At 30.4% G+C, this 26,315-nt stretch overlaps 2 protein-coding genes and 1 long non-coding RNA gene across 4 annotated transcripts; 1 reads left to right on the top strand and 2 right to left on the bottom strand.

Annotated features, from left to right (window-relative positions):
• Window positions 1–1,406: 1,406 nt before the first annotated feature.
• His2Av (Histone H2A variant) lies at window positions 1,407–6,649 on the bottom strand. Its single transcript, XM_031976244.2, has 5 exons — window positions 6,533–6,649; window positions 6,310–6,387; window positions 4,960–5,073; window positions 3,618–3,747; window positions 1,407–2,180 (listed from the first exon to the last, which is right to left on the bottom strand). The coding sequence occupies exons 1-5, from the start codon at window positions 6,533–6,535 to the stop codon at window positions 2,119–2,121; spliced, it is 387 nt and encodes a 128-aa protein (XP_031832104.1). The 5' UTR covers window positions 6,536–6,649; the 3' UTR covers window positions 1,407–2,118.
• Window positions 6,650–9,881: 3,232 nt separating this feature from the next.
• Window positions 9,882–24,518, bottom strand: SPARC (secreted protein, acidic, cysteine-rich). Its single transcript, XM_031976104.2, has 6 exons — window positions 24,334–24,518; window positions 14,747–14,829; window positions 13,828–14,049; window positions 12,694–12,912; window positions 10,774–11,124; window positions 9,882–10,422 (listed from the first exon to the last, which is right to left on the bottom strand). The coding sequence occupies exons 2-6, from the start codon at window positions 14,819–14,821 to the stop codon at window positions 10,369–10,371; spliced, it is 921 nt and encodes a 306-aa protein (XP_031831964.1). The 5' UTR covers window positions 14,822–14,829; window positions 24,334–24,518; the 3' UTR covers window positions 9,882–10,368.
• On the top strand, window positions 12,871–15,587 carry LOC116426804 (uncharacterized). 2 transcript variants are annotated; one of them, XR_004234978.2, is made up of 4 exons: window positions 13,001–13,020; window positions 14,694–14,866; window positions 14,996–15,147; window positions 15,257–15,587. It is a non-coding gene; the product is annotated as an uncharacterized LOC116426804 (long non-coding RNA). The 2 variants fall into 2 exon arrangements; XR_012999981.1 differs by lacking the exons at window positions 14,694–14,866; window positions 14,996–15,147; window positions 15,257–15,587 and adding an exon at window positions 13,772–14,409 and having other exon boundaries at window positions 12,871–13,020.
• Window positions 24,519–26,315: the final 1,797 nt, after the last annotated feature.

The raw sequence follows: 26,315 nt of genomic DNA, 5'->3' as shown, positions 1-26,315 counted from the left end.
TTTTATTTCCCTTTTTTGTTGATATCATATTGATATCATTAAAGTTTTAATTAGATTAATTTCGACTTTAAATACAAGAAATTGTAATGCATTTCTTACACGTTTTACAGTTTGAACTTTGGGTAATTTTTGTTTTTAATCATACAGCCACATTCTACCAGAGAAGGTATATTTTAATCTGTATGTTTACACATAATACGAAAATGACAATATGCAATTCATGTACAATGGTGCACATACAAAACTCATTCGTTGTATTACAGCCTTTCGCATACTCCTTACCTTTTCTGAGATATTCACTAAACGATCTTTAAAGAAGGCACAAAATACAAATTAGCATACTTGTTTCCTTTTTACTCTCATCTACAGTAACCGGGAGAGGCTTAATAGTAAAACTTTTCTTTATTATGAAAAATGAACTTTTACATATGGCTCATGTATTTAATATACGGTGTTACCGTAGATACAATGAAAATTACACTAAATGTCGTAAATAACAACAATTTTATGAATAATATATGAAAAATGACATGGTGCCAAAAAACCAAAAATTACTTGTTCTTTCTTATAAACATATACTGCTTGTACGTTTCAAACTGGTTCAAAATTTGTCTACTATGATTTTACATTTTATACTTGAATACTACTAGTATAGACATTATGATATTACATCAAAGATTCTGTGATGCCGAAATATTTTTCTTCACACATACGTGAGTGGAAAAACCTATCGTGCTTCAAAGGTTCCAGTCTCATAATTCTCAATACACTGTGGAATAAAACTAAAATATTTAAGTTTAGACCAGTCCAGTGCTTTAAAAAAATCTATTAAGTTAACAGAACTTAGCAGAAAATAATGTGTTTAGAGAAAAAGCTACTAAAACACTACTTGTACAGGGTGGAATACATAAAAGTGTACATTTGGATGTACGAGAAATTTCTCGAAGTCATTAATATCCCTTCGAACTTTCTTCATTTATATGAGAAACAAAACCATTAGTTATTTCTATGTCATTTATCTATATCTATTTAACTATTCAATATCTTACGAAAACAGATATTGGAACGGCATTTTACTATATATCATAAATTAAGGAAAATCAATAAAAGTAAAATTAATAAATTTAAATAAACAATCAACAACTGAACATGTTTGTATGTCTGGTCGTAATTCGTAATACTGAAGAAAAATTTATTTTCTCCTATATCCAATTTTTATAAATATACAAGAATACACATTTAAGAGACCCACCCTGTATAAAATATTAATCATATGAAGACTGAAAACTTTAAAAACTGAATTGGATATTTAGCAAAATAAACTTTTAGATAAATAGCCCAAAATAAAAAATGTACTCTAGAAACGTTTATACACACTGTTGACTGTTTCAAGATAGTTCAGAGTATTTAATAACAAGAATGATTATTTATTTCCACTTATGTCCACAGGAGAAGAGCAATAGACAGATAGACATGAGTAAAAATTTAATATGTTAAATAGTGAAAATATGGAAATATACTTAATACTTGCGCATATCATACAGCTTTCGAAAACAATAATTATGCTATATTCAAATAGCAATTTTTAAGAAAATAGCGTTAGTAACACGCGGTCATTTAAAAAAGAGACAAAGTTAAACACCATTAATCTAAGAAAGACGCTGAAAAAAGAAATTTTTAAACGGTCATCAGACATCCAAGTCCTTAAATACTCTAACTTTCAGAATGCATACTGTACCAAAAATTTCTGCAGATTTGAACGAACCATGCTACAACGCATCGCTCGTCAACTATTTGCAGTATATAGCATACACTAAAATTTATTTCTTTATATCAGACCTATAATTATTAATCGTCCCTTTCTGAATATGCCAATTGCCTGGTGAAAATTTGTCTTTTCTTTAATTCTCATTTACCTATATTAAATTATATCAATATTTGTTTTTATTTATATATCTATATATCTATATATATATATTTATATATATATTTATATCACGCCAGTCTCGCCATCAATTTAATAACATAGGTACACTTTGTCAACAATCACTCTGCTTTTTCGCATCTCTTGTTTTTTTTGCCTACATAGCTTCAAATGTTCCTGAATGATTCACTAAATTATGCTGGCTTCTGTGAACCCTTCTTGCCAATCAACGATTTGTGGATATGTGGAATAACACCTGTAAGATAAATAAAATAACATTGGATATATAAATTAATACATGAACTTTTGCGTTTATGAATTCATTGTTGTCATATTATTTAATGATACAAATATAGTAAAAAAGAAAGGAATAGATATAAATGAAGTATAAGCTAAGTATTGAACTCAGTAACTGAGAGTCTTTTTTCATTTTTGAAAATTGTCTTTCTGAGTTAAATAAAATCATCATTTATTAAAACTAATCTATCCATTATCTGTCGTACATTGCAATTTTAAGAGACAAATTATATTGAGTACCAAAATAACATTAAAATCATCAAAATCAAAATACTTTTAAATTGAAAAGAAAAGAACATGAAATTAAGTTTAAAAATGACGTCCGGGAAGCTGTGAATAATTACTAAAATATTTAATATCTGTTTACAATGCCCTTCACTATTAATCATTTTTTATAATATGATTCCAATTTTATAATTATTTTTCCTTCTAAATATTATCTATTATTTCTTCTTAACCAGGCATTAAATGAAACGGAAGCTTTTGCTATTCGTTAAACGACATCATACATTGATAAATATATACATCTGTGTATGTTTTAATATAAAATCACAAAGTATGCAAAATAAAAATATATAACTCAGTTCAACAAAATATTAAAATCTTTCATAAATTCAATATTTCTAATTATACAACAGATCCTAAACTTTTATTCTATTTGTAAAATATTTATATACAATGTAAGATGTTTATATACACCTGACCCTCAATTTACGCAAAAATTCGCTCTACGTGGATTCGTTTTACGCAAATGATAATCGCGTAAATAGAGTCTGCTGATACAGGAGAAAACAAAATATTCGAGAGAAACGCAGGCAAGTATAAGTTTAAAAAATATATATTCATTTCATACAACCAAACAAAAGAAATAATAATAATGACATTTCAGAAAACAAAAGTATATTTTATTCTGTGTTACTAAATTCAGATCGCGCATAAAAACTACACGTAAAAATAAAAATTGCGTAAATTGCGGGACAAACATATTCTATTCTCAAGACCATTAACTACAGTTTCTTCACATTATAAAATATTTTATACTTAAATACACCGCATATAAACTGAAAAAACTATATGAACCCCCTCTAAAAAAATGACAGTAATTTGACATAATACTGTCACTGTAATAGTTAGATAAATCACGCAACATGTAACATATTCTGAGTACTACTTTATTTCTAACAGTCACAGGAACAAAATGGTGTATTTTAATTAACTTTTAGAATGATCAACCAAGTTATACTAGTTTCCATTACTAACATAACGTAGTTCTATTTATTCTGTTTCTATTCTGTTTAAAAATTTCTGATCTGTTATGTTTTTAATTTTTAACATGTTATATCCACAAGTAGTATCAGAATAACTTTAGCATACAAAAATTTATAATACAACATACCTCCTCCCGCAATGGTTGCTTTAATGAGACTATCTAATTCTTCATCACCACGAATTGCAAGTTGAAGATGTCTTGGTGTGATACGTTTAACCTTCAGATCTTTTGATGCATTCCCTGCCAATTCTAGTACCTAAAGCAAAGAATGAAAAATATTCTTTGTTTATATTAATGAAATATTATATTTTTTCTATCAAATATCTAAAGTCAGTTTACAATATTGATGTTTTGGTTGATTTCAATTTGTTGCATTATAAATACACTGTTCCTGTTACTAATAGAGAATTCTTTTTCTTTTATGCTTCATTTATTTCATATACATATCTTTACAGTTAATTCTTGCAATTATAGTATCTGTTTTTTATAAAGCACCCCTGCTGTACATTAGAATATTATAACTGTTAGAACACAGATATACAACGTATTCATTAACATCATTTATTTCTGTAGTAGTTTTCATAATTACAATACTAAATTAATTAAATATAATATATCCACTTTATGAAATATATAAAAAAAAGTTAACAAAAAAGGATCATTCATTTTCAAGAATTATTTGCTTTCAAAATACTACATTATACATTGTGACTTTAAATAACATGCATAAAATTATTTTGACTTTTAAATAAAATCTTGATCGCTAACTAAGAAATAGAAAAATCTCCCTAAATATATTCTCTTTAAAATTTTCTAAAAATATTATTTTTTTCATGGCATAAATTTAAAAAGATCTATATTTATATAAATATTATATAAATGTTCTAAACAAAATTTGGGGGAAAGAAGAATAATTTTTGAGTTCTTCAAAATGTACTGTAATTACTACCAGACAAAAAGTACAAAATAATATGATCACAGCATTATCCTTACACTTTTTTAACTGATTATACATTTTCTCCTAATTATATTGCATGAAGAAAAATCAATTATTCCATAAATAAATCTGTCACAGCTACTGAAAATATTTGCAAAAACTTTTCAATTTAAAAACTAAATAATCACAATCGTTAGCCTATAAATGTTACTGTATTTTTTCAACATATGTGAAAGAAATATATATCCTTTAAAGAGGTATTTAAAACAGTGAAGAAAAATAAAAAAAGAATACATTAACAAAAAGGCGGGAAAAATCGGCCATGTTTGGTATTGGTGACGCCATTAGTTACTAGTGATGCCAACGTATGCAGTTCTGGTTGCAACGACTGATCTTCCTATTGTGTGTTGCTCTTTCTCACTCCCTTTCCCTCACACACTACCTATCACACCATTTCACTCGCTCCTGTACATACTCTGGACTCCCATCTTCGTCTCACCATATGTTATTCCATATATACGTTTCACTCACCTCGGCAGTAAGGTATTCCAAGATTGCTGCACTGTATACTGCCGCGGTAGCACCAACTCGACCGTGACTTGTGGTTCTGTTTTTCAAATGCCTATGAATTCTGCCAACAGGAAACTGAAAAGTAAAACAAAATCATGATACATCTTCTATACGCACAAATTATCCCATATGAAAGATAATATTGGCAATGTGGCAAGGTAAATATTTACAGGTTAGAACGCATCATATGTAATGTCTGTTCAGATAACATAAGGTCACACGCGTCAGCAGCTTTTCACGCAAGAAATATCGAACGAGGAGCAATGACACGATTTTTCGCAATACTTTATATCCACAAGAGTTTTACCACTAGAATTCCTTATTATGTTACCGTTTGTACGATCATTCCTAAAAAGTAAATACATTTATACACAGAACGGCATACGTAACTCGGTCCACTTTTAACGCAACGAATATCGAGCGATGCGCGATGATTCGACTTTCCCGAGCTTTCCAGCTTTGGTAACTGGTTTCGTCATTGTATTGTGTTCCTCCTGTATTTTACTTATTTATGGTCAAAATATTATTAATCCTTTTACGTTGTCAGAAACTGCGAACACTCGACTATAATTTTACATTTATTTCCTTAATATTTCAAACTTGTTGAGATATTTAAATAATAAATTAATTTAATATTGATGCGCGTAGTTGTTACATTACCAATATCAATTGCAATTGATTATTGTAAACTCAAACAAAATCCACCTTTGTCTCGATTAAGTTCTGATGGTAGATAAGCGTAACCAAATATGACAATAATACTACCGGGACCAAGTTACGTTTGCTGTCATTTAAAATTTTTCCAATTTAATTAATATAATTCTACATAAATAAACAGTCATTTACTTAATAATTATTAATCATTATTTATTGGCGACTTTCATTTAAAATATGACGATAAAAATTGTTAATAAGTGAATTGAAAGAAATAGGGGGAGGGGGGAGGGCACAACAGACTTAACCGTCTCGTTTGAAAACTTCCGAACTTAGACATGACCACCATAACTTTACTTTAAAAAATAATTAACTTCCTCAAAAGATTCCTCGCATTTCTATCGCCAGGTATGTAAATTAAAGTTAAATGAATCGAATGCATGTAATTTGTTTCTCTGAAAATTATTCCAACTCGACAAAAATAAACTGTTGATTAGTTATCTAAAACGGTCCCGTTTTTCGCGCCAACCATCACGATTTAAGCTGTTTACCTTTAAAATCGGATGAAGTAATTATTAATGTGTACATTGTCACGGTGTAACAGTGATGTATCTTTACTTTAACGAGTGTGTGAATCGAGAAGCGAGTATAACTCACCTGCAAGCCGGCCCTCGCCGAACGAGAGACCGCTTTCGCCTTCGCTTTGCCAGAGTCCTTGCCCGCCTTTCCGCCAGCCTGTTTCGAAGCAAAAATCACGGTTAATTTGCGGGATACGACCACGAAACTTCACCAGTAGACAGCTTGAAGATCGTAGAACGCGATGGTGTAGATACGAGATGTGGATGGCTGAAGGATCCGGCGAAAACTTGCGGATACTCACCATTATGCGACGAGAGCCTTTGCGGTTCACTACACGACAGACTTACGAGGAGCACAGACGACGCCGTCTAAGCGCGGTCCCGCCAAATACGCTTGGCGCTGTCGGCGTGTCCCGCGGTCATACCACGTGACTCGGAAACGCCAATTGGAAACAGCTCAGGAAAAACCTAGTCGCCATCTAGCAGGAAAATTGAAAACACAAATCATAGACTGTATATAGTATTTTAAGCCTATGCTGACTGGTATTGAGAAATATAAAAATTGTAATTGCATTTTTATAGTCGGTAGAAATTAATAACACGCACTATAAGAAGAAATAAAATTATAGTTAAATAAACTGTAGAATCATGAAGGATTTTACAAGAATGTCATTCTATAATCTTAAACATTTTAAAGAATTTAAAAATTAAATGATATCATACAAATGTTTTGCAAAGTTTAGCGGATTTGCAAAATTTTATCAGATATAATAGGTGTTTATAGATATTGGAAAATCTATGTGTAGAAAATAGGGTAAAAAGAAATATATTTAAACATTGGAAGTACCAAGGATTTAATATTATTGATATATAATCTTTATAAAAATAGTAACAATAATTTTTTTTCAGTTCCTTCAAATCATTCATTCTAGTATTCAAATGAAACTATTTACTTTTAAGATTATTTTGGATATTTAATACTTTTAAGATATCAATAATTACGAAATAAGAAAAATAAAATCAGTTTGACTGAATTGGTAGTTCTAATGTTAAATGAATGTTAAAAAATGTGTCAGTTATATATATATATTTATTAGTTATAGTTATTATATATATATATATATATATATATATATATATAACGAAAAATGAGTATTTCTTTTAATTGTGTATTTATATTATATATTTCTATAATACAATTATGTATTTCTATAGAAACTAATTATGAAAGATAATATTTTTTTATAACTCCCTTAGTTTACAAATTTTATATTTTATTTTAATAAAAAAAATCTGTGAATGTTTATGAATTAAAGTACATCTTTATATCATCTACGAATTATAATGCTTACATAGAAATTAAGTTAAAAAAACACATGAAAACAAGTAATTGTATTGCTATAATTCGTATATTTGTTATTGTTACGTGTATATCACTGCTAATAATATACGATTATATAACAGTTATGATGTATCAATGATTTGTTTGTATGATATATACGGACACAGACCAGTTAAGTACCTTGTCTGTGATACGGAGTTACCAGAAAATTACAATCCCCGTTTTGAATTTCCCGCGTTTAGTCGCGTAGTACTTAAATATTTCAACAGAGGATGCCTGTGGTATTAAGTAATAGAAAAGTAGCCAGTTATACATATCATACATCCGCATCTTGGTAAAATCTATTTGGCAATGCTTGAAGGCTGCATTGACAAGACTATTCCGGGTAATTTTCCACGTTTCCCGAAGCGTGCTATATAATTACTTATATTTTTCATATATATTCTCTGTTTCCAAGTTATCGAACGACTTTTATAACTTCCTGATGTTAGATGCAACATCAGTTTATTACATTTTTGTCTGTATTATTAATAATTTTATCTACTTTTTCTATTATATGAAATTACTTTCACAACAATTCAAGAATAATTTAATTTTACGCAGAAGAAAATATTCTGTGCTTGGCACGACGTTAAAACTTTCATAGTGTTAATACAGGAACGTATATTTCAAACAAATAATCTTTATATGAATTAATAAACTGTTATTTCTTCAAAATATGAATATTTAATCATACTCTGCATGCAATAATCTGTTACTAATAAATAATATAAAATTATGACTCTGTCGTGTCTGCATTACGGAGTATTATGAAGTTACTGTTAATAAATACTGAATCTATGCAATGTCGAAAATCTAGAAAAATTCCGTCAGCGTTTCTTGAGGATTCTGAGATTTCGAACTGTCTTTAATCAGATATAAACCTTTTTTTCTTACGGATAGGTCGCGCCACGCGTCCATTATTCGCCAAGGATAGGTAATCGGATACCTTAATTACAAGAGAGACGAAATACAAGGGACAATTCGAAGCAGTGCCAAATAGTACCCGTGTGTTAATTATTAAACAATCGTAAATGTTTCTTACTTTTCATTATACTTCCATGAATTCTTATGACTGTATTAACGAGATGTTCTTAATACGAAAGTGATCAAACTAATGTCACCAGAATTACTTTAAGGAACATTATAATATTTGTGTTTTGTCGGATCAGTAATGATACTATTTCAATATTGTTTTGAATAGAATTTAAAATTGTATAAATATTATATCAGCAATTCTGTTTTATGATATGTTTTATAAATAACAACGAGAAATAACAGAATTTCGATGTTGTCCAGCGATACACGAATACATTATGTACCGCCATTGTGAAGTTTAAGCGCCGTTTAAGTGTCGCCTATAGAATCAAAGGATTTAAAATTCAAAACTTTTGGGTCAATAGAGCAACTATAGGGAATCATAAAAATGATTAAGGACAAATTTTTTCTTATATACGGTATTCCAAACTGGTATAGAATACAATAAAATTCTGTTAGCATATTTATGACGGCGAACTGTATAGTTTGCCACATCAAATTCTTTGTATATTTTGAGATAAGGATATAGTACGATAATAAGTCCCTTTTACGAGTTTAATTGCAGTTAGAATTCTCGAACATCGGACCACGTTCAGTTTTTTTAAAAATGATCAGAGGTACATAGAAGAAACTACATAATTTAGAAGAAGTTGAATAACTAATTTAAGCTAATTAACACAATATTACGTAAAGCACAAGTTACTTATCATCATGATATTGTTGTATTATTCGCTGGTCTAATGTTTTTTATAGCTTCATTGAGTTTACTATCTCACTACATTGTTATCTATATACCAGGATAATTTATGAAACAAATTTTGTAGAGATTATACAACTCACTAGTGGACGTCTTCCAATAATTAATAACATTTCTTAAAGAAAATAATTTTCTACCACTTGTTCTGATAGAATGAAAGAAAACTGTTTGTTTCACAATGAAAACGTTGATAGTACGATCCATGTGCGACATTCAGTACTAGAATTTGTTGTAATTTTGAATAAAGCTGCAATGACGCCTTCGCTAGAATTGTTCACTGCAGCATACTCGTTTTTACTGTTTATTTCATTCATACAGTATTTGAGAAAAAAGGATATTCTATAAAATAAAACTATCGAATTATGAACAGTAAATTCTGAACGAGTTAAACATTCAAGTCTTAAATGTATTCTTTAATGTAACTGTGCATGGTACAAATAATACCTACATTTTAATAATTGAGTTATTCGAAGCGTATTGTGATCATATATTTATTGTACTTTCTCTTCGAAAATGTAACTTAACATACATTATTGATAAAATGGCAGTCAGATAATAAATTTATACAAAACGTCTGTATTTATATATGCATAGAAAATACGTATGTGTTGCTATTAGAATAATATCCAGATTATACGATAGAGAGACGGAGGAAAGGTTTCGCTTGTTATTAAAAAATTGCTATGAAATTATCGTGAGTAATCCCTAACGTATATATCTCCATATTATTAGAGAGCCCGGCCTAAGACTACGGTTGGCACAATGATAGCTTGCAATATCGACGAGTTTGTGTGCTAAGACATGCGCGTAGCCTCCAACGGTCTACTTGCAACTTTTTCCCGCCATTTTCTCATTCATTCTGGCAAAACCAACACTCTGAGTTTATTGCTTTCTTGATCCGTCCATTCGTCTATTCAGTTGCAAGTATAACCGCGTATAGTTGAAATTTGTTATAATTATAATTAGCCAACGTTCGCTGCTTCCACTAGCTCGTCACATTTGTCTTCCAGATTCTCCTACAATTACAAAAGAATCATGAAAAATACATTTAAAATGTTAAAGTTCAGCAAAATGTTGTAGTTCTTAATAGGACGTTCGAATTATTTTAAATATTAAACACGGTTTTTTAATTTATATAAAAATCTTTTCGTTTTATCAATTTTAGTCAGCAATGAATATCTTTATCGTCAACTTTTACATGTATATATGATTATATATGTTTTTGTAACATACGTATTTGTTTAGAAATTATTGAAGATAGTAGCAGACTTGTTCTAGGTATAATTCAATGGAATTTATCTCGAAACGTAATTATTTAATTAATGAAATATTATTTTGTTTCGTTTGTAAGTAAATAAAGAAATTACCTGTTCAAGCTGTAAACATTTACCCCACTCGAGAAGGGAAATATTATGGTCGTCATTGATGTCGCATGAATCGAGGAATGGCGCGATACAATGCTCCAGAGCCATTAATGGTGCCCGAATAGGGAAGAGTTCGTGCCTAGAAACAGTTCTGTCATGAGGGTGGCCGTCCAAATCACACCACTTCCAAATGGCAGCGTTGGTCCAACGCAATGTTAAATTAGTTTCCGCCTCGCGTTGCATTTTCAAGAAGTGAGAAGGCAATTCTTGGCGATCGGCTAAATCTCTCATGATGTTGAAGAGCCAGTCGCGCATGCGCCTTGGGAAGTCCGCCATGTCTTCTTCTTTGCACATCTGTAACACAATTAAATTATTACTTAAATTAATCAAAATTATTATTTTATGAAATTGAAATGTCGTAGGATACCTTATCAAAATCGTTTAGAGTTCAGAAATAAACAATGTTGATATATTAATAGGACATTTTCACGGAGATTTAATGTAAATTATACTTCGTATGAGATATGAAACGTAATAATAATAACATAGAAGTGTTAAAAGATGATGAAAGCGAATTATTTTACACGAGTAAAATGATGAAACCTATTCATAAATTATAAATTTCACTGAGGACAAGAGTAAAAGGAGAAAATACTGCAAAATTATCCTAAAATCGAGACAATAATATTCAAAAATAGGTGCCATTTTTTGAAATAAGTAAGGTATAATATTATTATAATATATAATTATTTATCTTTCCTAGTTGTTTAAGATATTTAAAAAGAGAGATGTGAATAATAGTAAAAGACTGTTGCTCAAGGAAAATTGCGGATGTTGCTACGGCGGAAGTAAATAGTGATTAAGAAAAGATGAAATATTACGTAAATTGTACAAATAAAGAGACGAGTATACAACTTAAAACGTCTGGCGAAGAGTTAAGATAATAAATTAAACAATCAACTACTATCTCGTACAATATTGAACAAGAGGAAGAGATGAGATGGGCGACATAGTCTAAGTAAAGAAGGGTGTGTCCGATAGATTCGGGCGATGTGTAACTTAGATTTAGATTATTTATTAGCAATTTAGGTAAGTATATATCTACCTATACATTACAAAGTCCAATCTTCTGATCAGAGGACTGTGAGTAATGAACTATTACTATAGTTGATTGTTACTCTTTATTTAGAGATAATTATTTAAAGTGCACTTACTTTACTTTATTTTCATAAGGAACAAATATTTATCTAAATCGAGTAACAAAATAATATTGAATCAAACGATTATAACAACTATTTGTTATTAAAAATTAAGCAAACAACGGTGAATGTAAAATGAAGTTTTTCATCAATGCTGTTTATGTCATTCGTTTAACAAAGATACTTAAGCTGAGATATAAAATTATATATTATGTATATACATACGGACCCTGTCAGCAGTAAAATATCCATATGCAACTGATAAGATATCCGGTTACGGAAAATGTATTCTATTACACCTTTCATCGTTATTGATAACCGAAAAGTGTCTTAACAATATCGCCACAAACGTTATTATCAATTATTTCAACTGTGCAAAGTTCAAAAACATTCAACATTCAGTAATGTTTTAGCGAGAAAATGAAGAATTTGTATGCGAAGCCTTTATTGTATTACCAGGAAAACTGAAGATAGTCAAACGAAATAATTATTCCTCAGAATAACGTTAAAGACATTAACGTTAATAATTTTGCAATTAGTATGAAGTTTTCTCAAAAAAGTAGACGGTGCGCATTCATTTAAGAGAAACGTTTGTTACTTAATATTTACTCTGTATACTTACTATCTCAATATTTAACGAACACCTGGCGTGATCCATGGCATATCATTTACTAAACAAAATGGTAACACCATGCGCCTTATGGGTAATATATGAAATACTTACAGGCATCTGTCGACATTCACCATAGTACACAATGTGAACGTGTTGATAGTCAGTGCCTCTGCACCTGGCGTCTCCGGTGTCACAGAAGCAACGCGCTTGGTGCACTTCACAGTCACTGCCGAAGGTTTCATTGTAATTCGTGCAAACTTTTCGTCTAGGGTCGACTTCTTCGTCGCATACGTCGACGCAAACGCATTCGGCTACGTCTTCGTCAACTACCTGTAATTACCAGTAACAATGTTCAAAGTAACTAAGTTTGTGGTTGCTAGCTGAATATATTACATCGATGTTAAAGGAATTCGAGTAATAATGAAATAACTGAAAGAGGTAATTTTTAATGAAATATCATGTTGTAAGCTTCCATGTTAGAACGAGAAGTAAATTCATTAGAATAATAGAGTAAACAATAATAGGTACAAACTGGACGACGTTACGTAAAACATTAAGCGCAATGTTATTTCAATTGAAGTATACGTTGCGACACCATTTAGCTACTTACATATTTGATCACGTAAAAACATGTTTCGTATCGATATAAATAGACTATTACTCAAATTTTTCAAACTGTATCATTAAGAACACGTTAAGAAATAAGACATATTAAAAGATGTAAGTTTCTACAGTATTATCTTTAATTCAATCCAGAAGTCTTAAAGTTTTTTCAAATAATAAAAGAAGGACAAAAAATGTATTACATTTTGATAACAATTAAAATAATCTCAATGATTGTCAAATAATTTTCGTTCTAGCGACCATCGAATGAAAATGAAATCTTTGTGGGTATTTCAATGTCTAACCAAGATTTAACACTAAACTACCGGACGAGTCAAGTTGAGCCACTTGAGAATTTCTATTTTACAAGCATTTAAATTATTGCAATTTATATTATAAATTTGCGTATTTCTACGGATACAAAACTAGGAGACCCTTCGAATTCCAAGAAATCTATTGCTCTAATTTTTATACAAAATTGAAAATAAATCACTGAAACTGCTCGGTAGTTTTAATGTTAAAATATGGAAAAATTATTTTTTCATATTTTCATGCTGTCCTGTATTTAGTATTTCGTATTATTGAGCCGTTCGCAGGGAGAAGCAAGGTAAAGACGGGATCATTTGATTGACTCGAACGAACCTTGCAGACTCGTCCTGCGCCACAGTGTTTATCCATGCACGGGTCCATACGGAGCAAGCTCTGACGCTTCGATCCAACCTCGTTTCCACCATCTTCGACGGTGACCTCAGCGTCCTCCACTGCCTTCTCGGCTATTTCGTCAGCCTCGAGCGTGTTCATGACCTCATCTTCAACGGTGGCTTCCGTTGTCGTGGTTGTACGACGTCGATGTTTCCTTCGCCGCTAAAAATCAATAATCGTAACGACCCAACTTTTTTTTTTGGTTTTGTTTAAAATAAACTTTGTATTCCATCTTATGAACGAATAGACATTGCTCGCCGCCATTCAGTCGGACGTAAGTCCATGAAAACTGAACGAAAAGAGCTTATGCATATGAGCTTTCCTTTGTACGTAAAAGGAAATGTAAATTGTGCGTTCATCGACGCTTTTAGCATTTAGATTGGCAGTGAAAGCTACTGCGCGAGCAATGATTAAAAATTAAATGGAAGGATCTTCGAATATTACTGGTAATTGTAGATATTTGTATTAATAGACGTATATTTTTGTATATTTAACTTATTAAATGGTGTATCACATTCTAAATGAAGTGGAATGTTCATTGGATTTTACTAAATTTTTTGCAATATTCTGTTTTAAAGAATTGTATTGTACTATAAGTATGCGAAACTGGAAAATTATTTATCGTAATTCAGTGGAGGAAAAATGTTGAATATTGGTAAATTGAATAAAGATTTTGTATTTTTAATATTATGTAAAATACGAATAATTAATTAATCGATAGCATAATTATTTTTTAATACTTTACACATAATTATTCTATGGAAAAGTATTTATAAATACTTATAAGTTTTTTAAAAATTTTACAGAAAGTGCTTTTGAGATTGGCTGCCTTATTAATTATTTTATTCAGTTATTTTACCATTTGAGCTGACGCGTCCATCAGAAGACCCATCAAGAGCAACGCAAGTAAAAGGAGATGCAATTTTGTCCCCATCTTGATCTCTGCACATACAAACAATTAATTAATAAATATTATAAGGTATTGGAGTAGTCTTCAAAAAAGTCACTCTAACAAGATTAGTCTTTAATAGGTTAAATACTCTCTTAAATTAGAAATTATCCAATAACTTTAAACCAATGTGAAAGAAAGAGATGTACTCTGTCTTAGGATAAAAAGAAGAAAGAGAATCAATTTATAAAAGCAACGAGAGTGGTGCATTTCTTTGCGTTCTTCTTTGTTCCTGGGTGCAGTTTGTCGCAAGACAAGCACTTACCACAATTGTAAAGAAGAAATTCGTTAAACAATAACAAGTCTAAAACGTGAGACAAAATACATTTTGATAAAATTAGTGTGCAAAATGTCTAGGATATTTTTATCACTTATCGTAAAATATCTTATTTTTACTCATAAATGTTAACATTGTTGCAGATACTGATACATTTCTTTAGATAGTAACATATCTGAAAATTTGAAAAGTGGACAAGACTACGTCACTGACAGTTTAGAAACGGATTCAACGGAATCAAAGTGAAGTTAAGCATCATATTATGTACTTAATGTGGCCTCAATTACAGTCATACTTGACAAATTTCCATAATAGATTTATCTAAAATGCAAGCCTCGTTCGACAAGATTTTATTTTATATTTTCGATTCACTTTAGCCTGAAGAATCGCCACTCCCCTCGCCCCTCGTTTTATTATGCTATCTGTCACGCCATATTTCGCATACCACGTGAAATAAAATTATAATGCTTTATAAAGAAATACGTGTTTTGATTAAGATATGAAGACTAGAATGAAATAATAAAATATTTTTATAATTATATTCTTTATTGACATTATAATAGTGCATTTATTGAAATTTTATATTTCAATATTCAATCATTTTTTAGACAACCATTTGTATATTTTTAATAATTGTAAAAAAATTACGGAAATTGAAGAAATGATAAATGAAGATTCTCCTGGTTAAGGGATCAAAAATACCAACTTCATTGGAATGTTTTTTCAAAGACATAAATGATTTTGAAATTTAATACTATAAGGGGTGTAGTTTGAAGCAGACAAGATATGAAATTGATTACTTTTGAGCTGAGATAGAGATTCGCGATATTCTCTCTATAATCTACAAAAATTCTATTTAGGTTGGTGAAAAAATTCGAAAACCGAAACCACTTTTGATTGATAACGATCCTTTTATATTCCGACATTGCACCTCGCTATACGCCGAGCCCCTTGATAAGAATAGAAAACGTGACATCAAAAGTGATCGAGACAAAGTGCTGGGCACACGTTCATTGCAGGTACGTACGTGAAACTTTAAGTAATAAATCAATGCGATTCCTTTTAATTTTTTATTGAAATCGAGAGTAAACATGATTTTCACTCACCTTTTTGTTTAGATTTACAGAAAAGTTTTTTAATTTTTACGATTTTTTAAAAAGAAAGTAGACAGTAAGAAAATTTGTCTGTTGCAATAATGTAAATACTGTGAGTTAAAGTTTAAAAAAGCAAAGATTTATGAAGGAATTTCGTGTACACCAATAGTTGGTATAATGATTTAACATTTTTAAAAATTGTTGATAAGATTGATTAATACACCAATATTAAGATCATTCTGATACAAATAGGTTTAAGTTTGAATTAATTCAAATTATTTTTAATTTCAAAGATGTCATTTAAAGAGGAGAATTTGGTAAAACTTGTCATTATAGAAGAAATAGAAGAATAGTAGGAAAAGAGGAAACAGAGGAATCGTAGTAACTGTACGAATAGAATAAATAGAAGAAATAGAAGAAATAAAATAACACTTTTTAAATCAAATAATTTGCGAAATGTACAAATTTTCATGGCGGCATACATTTTTAACTGTACCAATATAATTTTTTAAGAGTTGTGCATATTATCTCCGAACGGAAGCTTCTGTCGGCTACGCGATCATTTCGGAATTCCGTTTTCCATTGTCAGAGTTTATCGTCTAACTAGAACGGTCAATTGAAGATTGTTCATCTTAGACAATTCACATTCACGATGATCATTCGCTTTGAAAATTTATTGTGACGTGACGTGCACGGTTACGGTACGGGTCAGCGTGGTCAGCGATAAATCTCACACATCTTAATGGGTGCAACGAAGCGATAACCTAGATATACTAAGAAATCACGATACATACTTTTTGAATACGCTCGTAACACGAATGCGTGTAATCGTGAGGACGCGATTCACTTTTCCGGATTTCTTGACTGCGTAAGTGCTTGTTACGACAAATGCCGATGATAAAATCTATTTATACAGTGTCCCTGCTGATTTCAATTGAACGATCATAAACGAAGGCCATGTTGAACTCATAGTCAGAGTATGAACGCCCACGTATAATTTGAACGTCAGTCATTTTGTTCCGACAATTATAATTTGTCCTTTACCATTACTTCGTATAGTAGAAATATATAATAATAAAATACTACTCGTATAGTAGAAATACAGTAAAAGTCGAAGTAACCTAAATCTTTTAATTTATCGTTTAGTATTTAAGTGATGAGGAAGACTATGTCTCTACATGTATCACATAGTATGTCGTTTATATTATGAAACAGACAAAAGATAAGAATGATCAAATTTATTGTAACTATATTCCAGAAATGAGAAAAATATATTTATTATAATAGAAAATTAAATTTCATTGGTATTTTGAAACCTATCCTACAAGATCTAACCAAGATAACTATTTTATCTACTTTCCTAAAAATCATTCTGTTTTGTAAGAAATTTAGCTTTAATTATTTATGTATTTACCCCTTTCTCGCAGGTTTCGGGGGAAATTTAGCTCTATAATATATAAAAATATTTACTTTTCAAATTGTTTTGGGTAATAATTGTAAGGCATTAACAGAAATGCAAAAAAAAATGTGTAAAAAAGAAAAAGAAAAATTTTGTATGTCTATGGAAAATGGATTCGCGTTTGGCTGGTCGCGTGAAAATATTCATTCGATTTTGACATTGTTGCGAAAGAGGAATTGGAAATAATAGGATAATAATGGCAATAATACAAGTCTTTATTGCAGTATATTAAACTGTGTACAGAGAGATGTAAATGTATCTCATAGCTTACAATTAACACAGCTCAGCTGTTGTTAAGTTTAATTCGAGTAAAAGAGAGTTTATGAAACAGCTTTTATGTATACTACTTGCACAGTCTTTTTACTTGAATAGATAGGTTCTGAATAACGATAAAGATTACACAAATTAATAGTAAGTATACAATTGAAAATAATGGAGGAAGAAAATTCACTGACGTAAAAAATACAATTTAAAATTTCAATTAATAGAGAGACAATTCTAAAGGAATGTTTTTATTATAATTACTATATTTGATATCAGTTAATCTATTATTTTTATTTTTGCTGAACAGAGCCATGACTTTTACACCTACAAGCAAAATAGTTTAATTTAGTAATGATTAATTAATAAGAAGTTTTATTTTGTCACATCAATCACTTAAGAAATTTCGTTAATCTAAAATCTTCGTTTTCTTAATTTTAATTGTTACAACATAAGTATATAAGTAGTATAGTAATTTTTACTATATAGGACCACTCTCGCCGAAACTCTTTTATTTGCTCACATACGAAATTTTTTGTGACTTAGAAACTAAAAAATAGAACACGGCTTCCTAAGTTTCTGTGACGGGCATACTAAATATAACTTGTTTGGTTTCTGCGTAAGTCTTCATTGGGTTTGATTACATTTGTAGCGTGAAATTGCTGCGAAACGTTAAACACAGGCCTTTGGTACCACGCCATTAACCATTTTACAGCATCATCTATTTTTTTCATTTTATCTTCAAAGAATCTTAAAATCTTTTTCTTATGGTATATCTTTTGAAATACTTCGCAAATTTCATGCTATCGTTATAAAATTCATCTGATATTGTTAAGGTTTCTTTAATATTGCTGGGGTGTTAGAGAATACTAAAAACAAATTTATAAATTTTGTTCCATTAATTAAAACAAAAAGAATGAATGGAAGACTTAATTAATCAAATTGTGAGAATGAAAATACGCTGCACGTAATATTGTACATTATTGATATTTTTCAATATCTACATTAGAATAATTTAAAATTCGTTGCACGAAATATAATGAAATTCTATATAATGAAATTTAAATAATGAACTCGTCGAAAAAAAGAAGCCAAAGCAAAGAATCATTGAAATATTTGATAAACTGTTAACCAGTTAATGACTTATATCATGAATAAATAAGTCAAGACGAAGTTTTGCAATTTCATTATTGAATTTCAGAAACAATGTTTCTTGAAAGACAAGAAAACTTGAAAAACAATGTTTCTAAAAGTGTGACTAGAAGCTTTTAGTTTGATTGACATTGAATGTCTGCCACACTTGATTCCATTTGAATTTAAGAAACTGTAATGGCCGACATTGAGACTGCAGACTACCATGGCCAATTTGTAAACACCAGAATTCTACTGTAGCGAAATGAATAAATCTATTTCATAAGCTATTGATTTTTGTTTCACTTTAAAAAATTTATTCCCATTTAAGTTATACTATTTTAAATTTTATATTTGGGAAGAGTAATTTATTTTTAAAAACAATAATGTTGAAGTGATACTTGATAATATTATTTCTTAATATTATTATATATCTCTAGAGTCTGTTAAATTTTCGATCTTCGTAGCTTCTTCAAGTTGATAGTCATTCGTCTGCAGACAGATCAGGTTTCATAAAATTCTTTTTAGCGAATTTTAAGTGATATTCAAAGCGACAAAAGAATATTTAGTTTCTATCTCCAGTTATCATCAAATCCTTCAAACAGAATAAAAAACGTAGAGATCTACAAGAAGGAAACAAAGATGAATGATGTTCATCCTAACTCATGTAGATACATTGCATACATTCCTAGAAGGAATGTGTGTCCAATTATCGTTTCCTAGAAATCTGTTAACCCTAGAAGACTGTCTTCCATTGCACATGTGTTCCATAACGTTATAACTTAATATGCTCTGTTATCTTCCAAATGATCCATGAAGGCAAAGGTTCAGAAGTATGCCTCGAAGAAGAAGCATGTCCTGAATAAAGTTTCACTTTCACTTTAAAAACTGTTTCTCCAGAACATTCCTAACCCCTTCTATAATATCGAGTCAGATTCGCAAAATAAATGTTACTTACTATTATTTATTATTATTGTTTATTTATATATCATTACTATTATTTATATATCCTTCATATAAATTAAATATTAATCTTCTATTAACAATCTTTAACCTTCAGAGTAAACGCAGACACAGAAAAAGCATTTAATTTTCTTTTTCCACTAAATTATCAACGATAAATTAGTTTTATCAAGCGTACATAAACATTTATTAAGGAAATCAGAAGACAAGGGGTGAATAACAAGATTGTTAAATCAAAATATCAATTTACATATTGCAAAAATTAGAATCGATTCGTTCTAATTCAAACAGGCTTTCAAGACTTGGAGATTTAATTTCGTATACAGATCATTAGAGCTTGAATTTCGATTTTATACGTGTATACAAGTTAATGCTTAATGCAGAGAGTGTTACAAAAATAACATGAGATTTCCAAACTTGCCACTACAAGAATGTCAACGAGCAATACAGTTTATGAAGCGAGGGGGCGAGTGCAACGTAGAAATCGCGGTCGACCCTGTTTTTATCGCTTCTCTGATCGGCGCCCACGAAATCGCGTAACCGTCGTCACGCGAAATTCTAAGGAATTTCACTCTGTTTCTCCTCTCTTTCTCTCTTTCTCTCTCTCTCTTTCTACTCTTCCTCCTCTCGCGGCAGAAATTTTCCAATTTACGATTTACTGACAAGACTTAATGAATTTTTACAGACGCGACACAGTTTCGTTCATTGTTGTACTTAGGCAGGACATACCTACCTAAAATGCCGGATGAAAGAGGGATTAAGAGGTGAACGGTGTAAACGGATCATTATAATTTTACATTATACAGCTATAATTTATAATACCAATGAATTTTAGTTTATTGTAATGGTCTAATGATTTAGACCATCGGTTATTTTTTCTTGTCGTTCATTTATTCGAATTTTAATTTAACAGATCCCCTTTTGAAAATAATAAGGGGATATTTACAAATTGTTTATTAACCGACAAATGTTTGTTCTGATTTTTTTTAAGTTAACGAGTAATTTTTTTAGTAGGAAATTTTGACATTAATTTTCATTTAATTTCCTTGTCACTGTCTTTTCATTATGTTAGTAACTTAAGATTATAATTTTTTCACGTTTTATTTAATATTTTGATATATTTTCCTTTTACTGTTAATTATTCGATATCCAAGAACCTTCTGTTATTTCTCCTAGACAATAATTCGTCACTTTGTAATGCGTATTTATTATTAGGTAAAAGATTTTCAAACTCACTCGTGACTCCTGCTTACAAAAACAAAATGGACTATTTACGTTCCACGTGAGTACAGTTTTATAAACGAAATAACATTCACATCCTACAGAGTAAGGGGATGCCCAAGAATAGACGAGTGTTACCAACATGATAAAAAAACGTCTAGTACCGAAGTTACTGACACTTCATACAGAAAAACCAATTTTAAATTCTATGTTGTTTGTCATTGTAAAACTTTTAATCATTTCACTTACCACTAATATTTTAATATTTTTCAATTATACCTGTTTACTGATTAACGATATCATTAAACGAATGAATATACGTAAGCTAATTCATGAAGTGGAAGTATAATTTTCACATAATCACAAATCGTGGTAATAATATGATTTTTAAAGACGTTGTACTTTTGCTAATTACTAGAAAATTTTGAACGCGATAGATCCCGTGCTTCGCGCAATTTATTCCGTTCGAATTAAAGATCTTTTATTTCTGGCCATTTCTAAACGTCTAACAGGAAAATATGATTTTGCTGATCGTTGAGGAATTGATACAGATATCGCGTGTTACCTGTATGCATAAATTCGAGAACTGTATTCAAGGACTGTCCAACGTAAACGATTTTACCGTGAAAATTGGTGAGTTAGGAAGTTAGTAAATTTCACATAAATACATTAAATGGTACATTCGAAAGCTTATGCATTGTGCATTTAGCTATATTAATTTTGTATATCTTATAAAAATGCATTATGAAATATTCTTAAATGTTACATTATCGTTCCTGATTCTTGTGGCAAATGTGTGCTATAATTATTCAATATAATCTTTCGCGATGCGACATCGGATATTTTGATAATATTTACAAAGGATGTTTGATTTCCGTTCTAAGAAAGATAGTTTCCGACCAGATAAATTAATTGTGACAGTACGCCCACTATCAATGGGTTTGCCAGCTGTATTCTTATTCATCTTATGAGACCAACAAGAACTCATTCATCAGTTAATTAAAGAAATAGATTTGCGACTACAGCGTAACTTCCTCCTTGAAGACGGAATATAATTAGGTAATTATCTAGGGAGATACTCTTCCATATTGGGACTCTGGTAAGAGCAATGCATTTCAATCAACATTTAAATATAGTAATAACTAATAATTTGATTTAGAAATTGAATATATTCAATTCGCTATAATTTCAGTATAATTTTAAAGTACTTGAAATTATTTATACTTAGTAGTTAAAATACTACTAAATATAAATACTTTTAATCGCCATGAAAAAGTTTGAAGGAAAACGTATTATAAATTTATTTATTAATGTAGATCGCTTAACCGATAACGTAAAATAAATAAATATTCTTGTGACGTAATATTAAAAATCTGGTAAAGGAGTTTACATTCGTACAATGGAAAATTGAAATCGCAAAATTAATATTCAACATCTACCTGTATAAACAGAACATCCCACAGTCACACCAAATCTGAGAACTTTTATTATCATACAAAGGCACTAAATTTGTCACACTGTCTAGAAAATTGACAATCGCGATAAATAGGTCCTCCTATTTAGATAATTTGGTAATTACGATGGGATGAGACAAAATTCTTTTGACGTAGAAATAATCTTTGACGAATCATGTTATGTATCATATTCTTAAATATAATATTGTTATTGTTCATTAATTAACTATCTACAAACATCGTCTTCAATTACATAAAATATCTACATTCAAATCTACATCATCTACATTTAAAATCAGTATTAACACTTTGTACTCGAGAGTCACCTTTCAGTCGCCATTTGATTCGACCGAGCAAAATTATAAAATTTAAAATTTAACATTAAATTTCGTGTAATATATCAACGCATGGAACATCGAACTAAAATAATTCTGTCCCTTAGTTTATGCAAGATATTTCGTTACGTTAATTGCCAAAAATATCATTGACATTTCATCAGAAAATAATGAATATTTTCTAAGAAGAATATTTTTGAATGCAAAGGGTTAATGTAACGCAAGATTGCCGATTGATTGAAATTCTCTCAAAGACATTGACACAAGTTGGTCACGTTTCTTATAGATGCTTCTAATCATTGCTGAACGATGACCTACTGGTTACGTTATTTTCAGTCGTCTAGAATATGTTACACTGTATCACAATCAGCGAATAATATATTATCAGAGAAAAAGAACACCAGGAAGATTATCAAATCTATTTTCCTTAACGAGAGACACTACATCAAACAGTATATTCTAACTTACCATAAGCTTCAGAGCAAAAATGTTCTTTAATCGAAGGAACAAATAATAATAAATCTGGTGATTCCATGTAACAAATTTTTAGTCTCAATATTTTTTAAACAAAACAAAAATTGTAATATTTTAACACGAAACTTAATGCACGCTGGTTAACACTAGAAGTACCGAGTAATCAGCTTGTCTTTTTCAAATTTCTCTATAGAAACTTTATGACTTATAATTCACTTTGCTTATTAATAAATCAATTTCATTAGTGGACTACAAATTCTTAAGCAAATTCAAATTTTCAAGAACATAATTAGAATACAATTACGATGGAAAATAGCATTTTCCAACAAATACATAAAGTATTACACTTGGAATATTTTACACACCTTATTGCGTGCATTCTCTGCAATTTCGCACTTTCTTTCCCATGAATGCATAAAACGCCATAGTTTATTTACTAGTAACTTCTTTGTGAAGCATTTTTTATTTTTTTAACACTACAACGAGCATCGTATTACCAGGAAAGTCAGAAATAATCATGCAAAATAATTATTTCTCAGAATAATATCAAAGACATTAATGTTACAAATTTTGCAATTAGTATGTAATCATTATGTAGATTGTAACAATACATTTTTCCGAATTTCTCCAGACATTCATTATAGTTATTAAGTGAAGCTATTCATTTAATTTGACACATTTGGTATTTGTTCTAGCGTTAATATCAGAGGGCTCTATAAATAAATCTCCCCCAATAGTTCTTAGCGGTCGAGCCATATTTGTAATCGGCACGGCGTTTATGTTTTTTTTCGTATGAAAGTGCACACCTGTCCGGGCGCAATTACGTACCTGGAGCCAAGACCGACTCTTATTTTGTTCCCGTGGTGATCAAGCGCTGCGGCGGCACCGTCCTTTCTCCAGCCGTTTTCTGGAACGCTTAAAAGAACACTCCAAATCGGTCGCAGGACCGGTACTGACTACACGAGCGGCGGACTCCGCGATCACACAGCGGCCGAGCAAAGATGATCTCATCGTTTTTCTTTCTTCTGACACCCCCGTTTAATCTTTCTGCCATATGTACTGGTTCTCGTTCCCCTTGTCGCTTTACGAGCGAGAGACTGCAACAAATTACGTAACGCACTGTCCACGAGCCTGGAAGATTCTATTTAATTTTTTTACTTCGATTCTTTCGGATGGTGATCGCTTGAACTGGTGATCCAGTTCGGAATTGGACGGAATGTAAATCGGTTAAAATGTGGCATGTTGATTCGATCGGGAATTAGTTTTCCTAATTGCCGATGATTACTAATTTGTAACAGTTGATTCGATTAGGTATAAATTCGTGTAGTAGTAGATCGTTACTAATTTATGGTATTTGATTCGACTAGAAATTACTTTTTGTAATCGCTGGTCGTTACTCATTTGTAACAGTAGATTTGATTGGGAACTAATTTTTCTAATTGTTGGTCGTTATTCAATTGTAATATTTGATTAGATTAGAAATTACTTTTTGTAATCGTCGATCATTAGATACTAATTTGTAGCAGTTGAGTCGAATAGAAATTAATTTTTCCAATTGTTGATCATTACTAATTTGTACCAGTTGTGAAGATTAGAAATTACTCTTTGCTGTCGTTGTTCGTTAGTAATTTGTAATTTGAATGTAGACAATTGCTGTGAGTTCTGATTAACGATTACAAGAAGCAAGTTACAATCGAAAGTGGTCAATTTTAACACTCTAAAACTATCACACCCCTCGAAACGAAACATTTTAGCTTCTAAAAATGATGAAATTTACAATTTGTTATATTTCTATTTTATTTCAAATTTAGAATTTAAAACACAATATTATAAAAATGTTTATATTCTATATTATTTAAAAAATCAGAATGTTCATTTATATATAATGCAATGAACGTTGCACATTGAAACGTCGAAAGATGTAATCATATAATTTTTATAAATAGTTACACGTGAAACATTTTAAACGGATTACATTTTGGCCAATTATACTTCGGTTACTAAATTTTGATAGGATGTTTGAGACACATGAAACGCACATATTGTCCTAAATACAGAGTGTTTTATTTATCTTGTTCACCTATAATATATACCGGATGTGAAAATATATCACGAATAAGTCTTTTATATTTGCATACAAACAGTATATTATGATACAAATCGTTTAATTCATCTTGTCCATCTAATTCGAAGTAGGAAATCAATCTCATCGAAATTATCGATCTCGTGTAATTCACGTTTGTTGTGCACCATGAAAATACATAAAGAAAGCAGGAATTATTGATATTAAGTATGTATATATGTATAAGAATGTCTATTCACATTTCGTTCAGCTAACAACTACATGCAGGAGGTTTAATTTCTTTTGTTCGTGGGCAGGGTGTTTCATTTATCCCGAAATCTTAAATTTTAATATTAACATCGTTTCGCGTGTGCTTTTTTTACAATTACCAAGATAAATGAAACACCACGAGCGATTAAGGTGAATGAACAGTCCCATGGATTGATTGAACAAATCTCTGAAATGTCTCGTAGATGGAGAAGATAAATATGGAACATCTCGTTGGTGAACAAAATAAATTAAACGCCCTATGCACTAACGATATATAGGTATTTGTTGAACTATTGCTTAACCATTTCTCACGAAATAAACTGTACACTTTCATTGGCAATAGAAATGACCGTTCTTCGTCAATCGACAAAACTAAAAGCAGTTTCTACGCTGTTCTTCGAAGATATCGATCACTTTCACTCTACAAAACGGTTCATCCGATTCCTGTTGTGTATTACTCTTCGTATAATTTACATGC

This window comes from Nomia melanderi, chromosome 1 (assembly GCF_051020985.1).
Source record: "Nomia melanderi isolate GNS246 chromosome 1, iyNomMela1, whole genome shotgun sequence".
NCBI lineage: Eukaryota > Metazoa > Arthropoda > Insecta > Hymenoptera > Halictidae > Nomia > Nomia melanderi.
This window is presented reverse-complemented; position numbering and strand designations above follow the sequence as displayed.

Bases quoted from the DNA above. Each gene is read 5' to 3' on its own strand.
- His2Av (XM_031976244.2), bottom strand. The intron at 5,074-6,309 runs GTGAGTTATACT...TTTACTTTTCAG, and splicing joins CGGCGAGGGCCGGCTTGCAG to TTTCCTGTTGGCAGAATTCA. The intron at 2,181-3,617 runs GTATGTTGTATT...TTTATCTTACAG, and splicing joins AGCAACCATTGCGGGAGGAG to GTGTTATTCCACATATCCAC.
- SPARC (XM_031976104.2), bottom strand. From the start codon at position 14,821: ATGGGGACAAAATTGCATCTCCTTTTACTTGCGTTGCTCTTGATGGGT. The intron at 11,125-12,693 runs GTAAGTATTTCA...ATTGTGTTACAG, and splicing joins GTGAATGTCGACAGATGCCT to ATGTGCAAAGAAGAAGACAT. The intron at 10,423-10,773 runs GTAATTTCTTTA...TTGTAATTGTAG, and splicing joins AATGTTTACAGCTTGAACAG to GAGAATCTGGAAGACAAATG.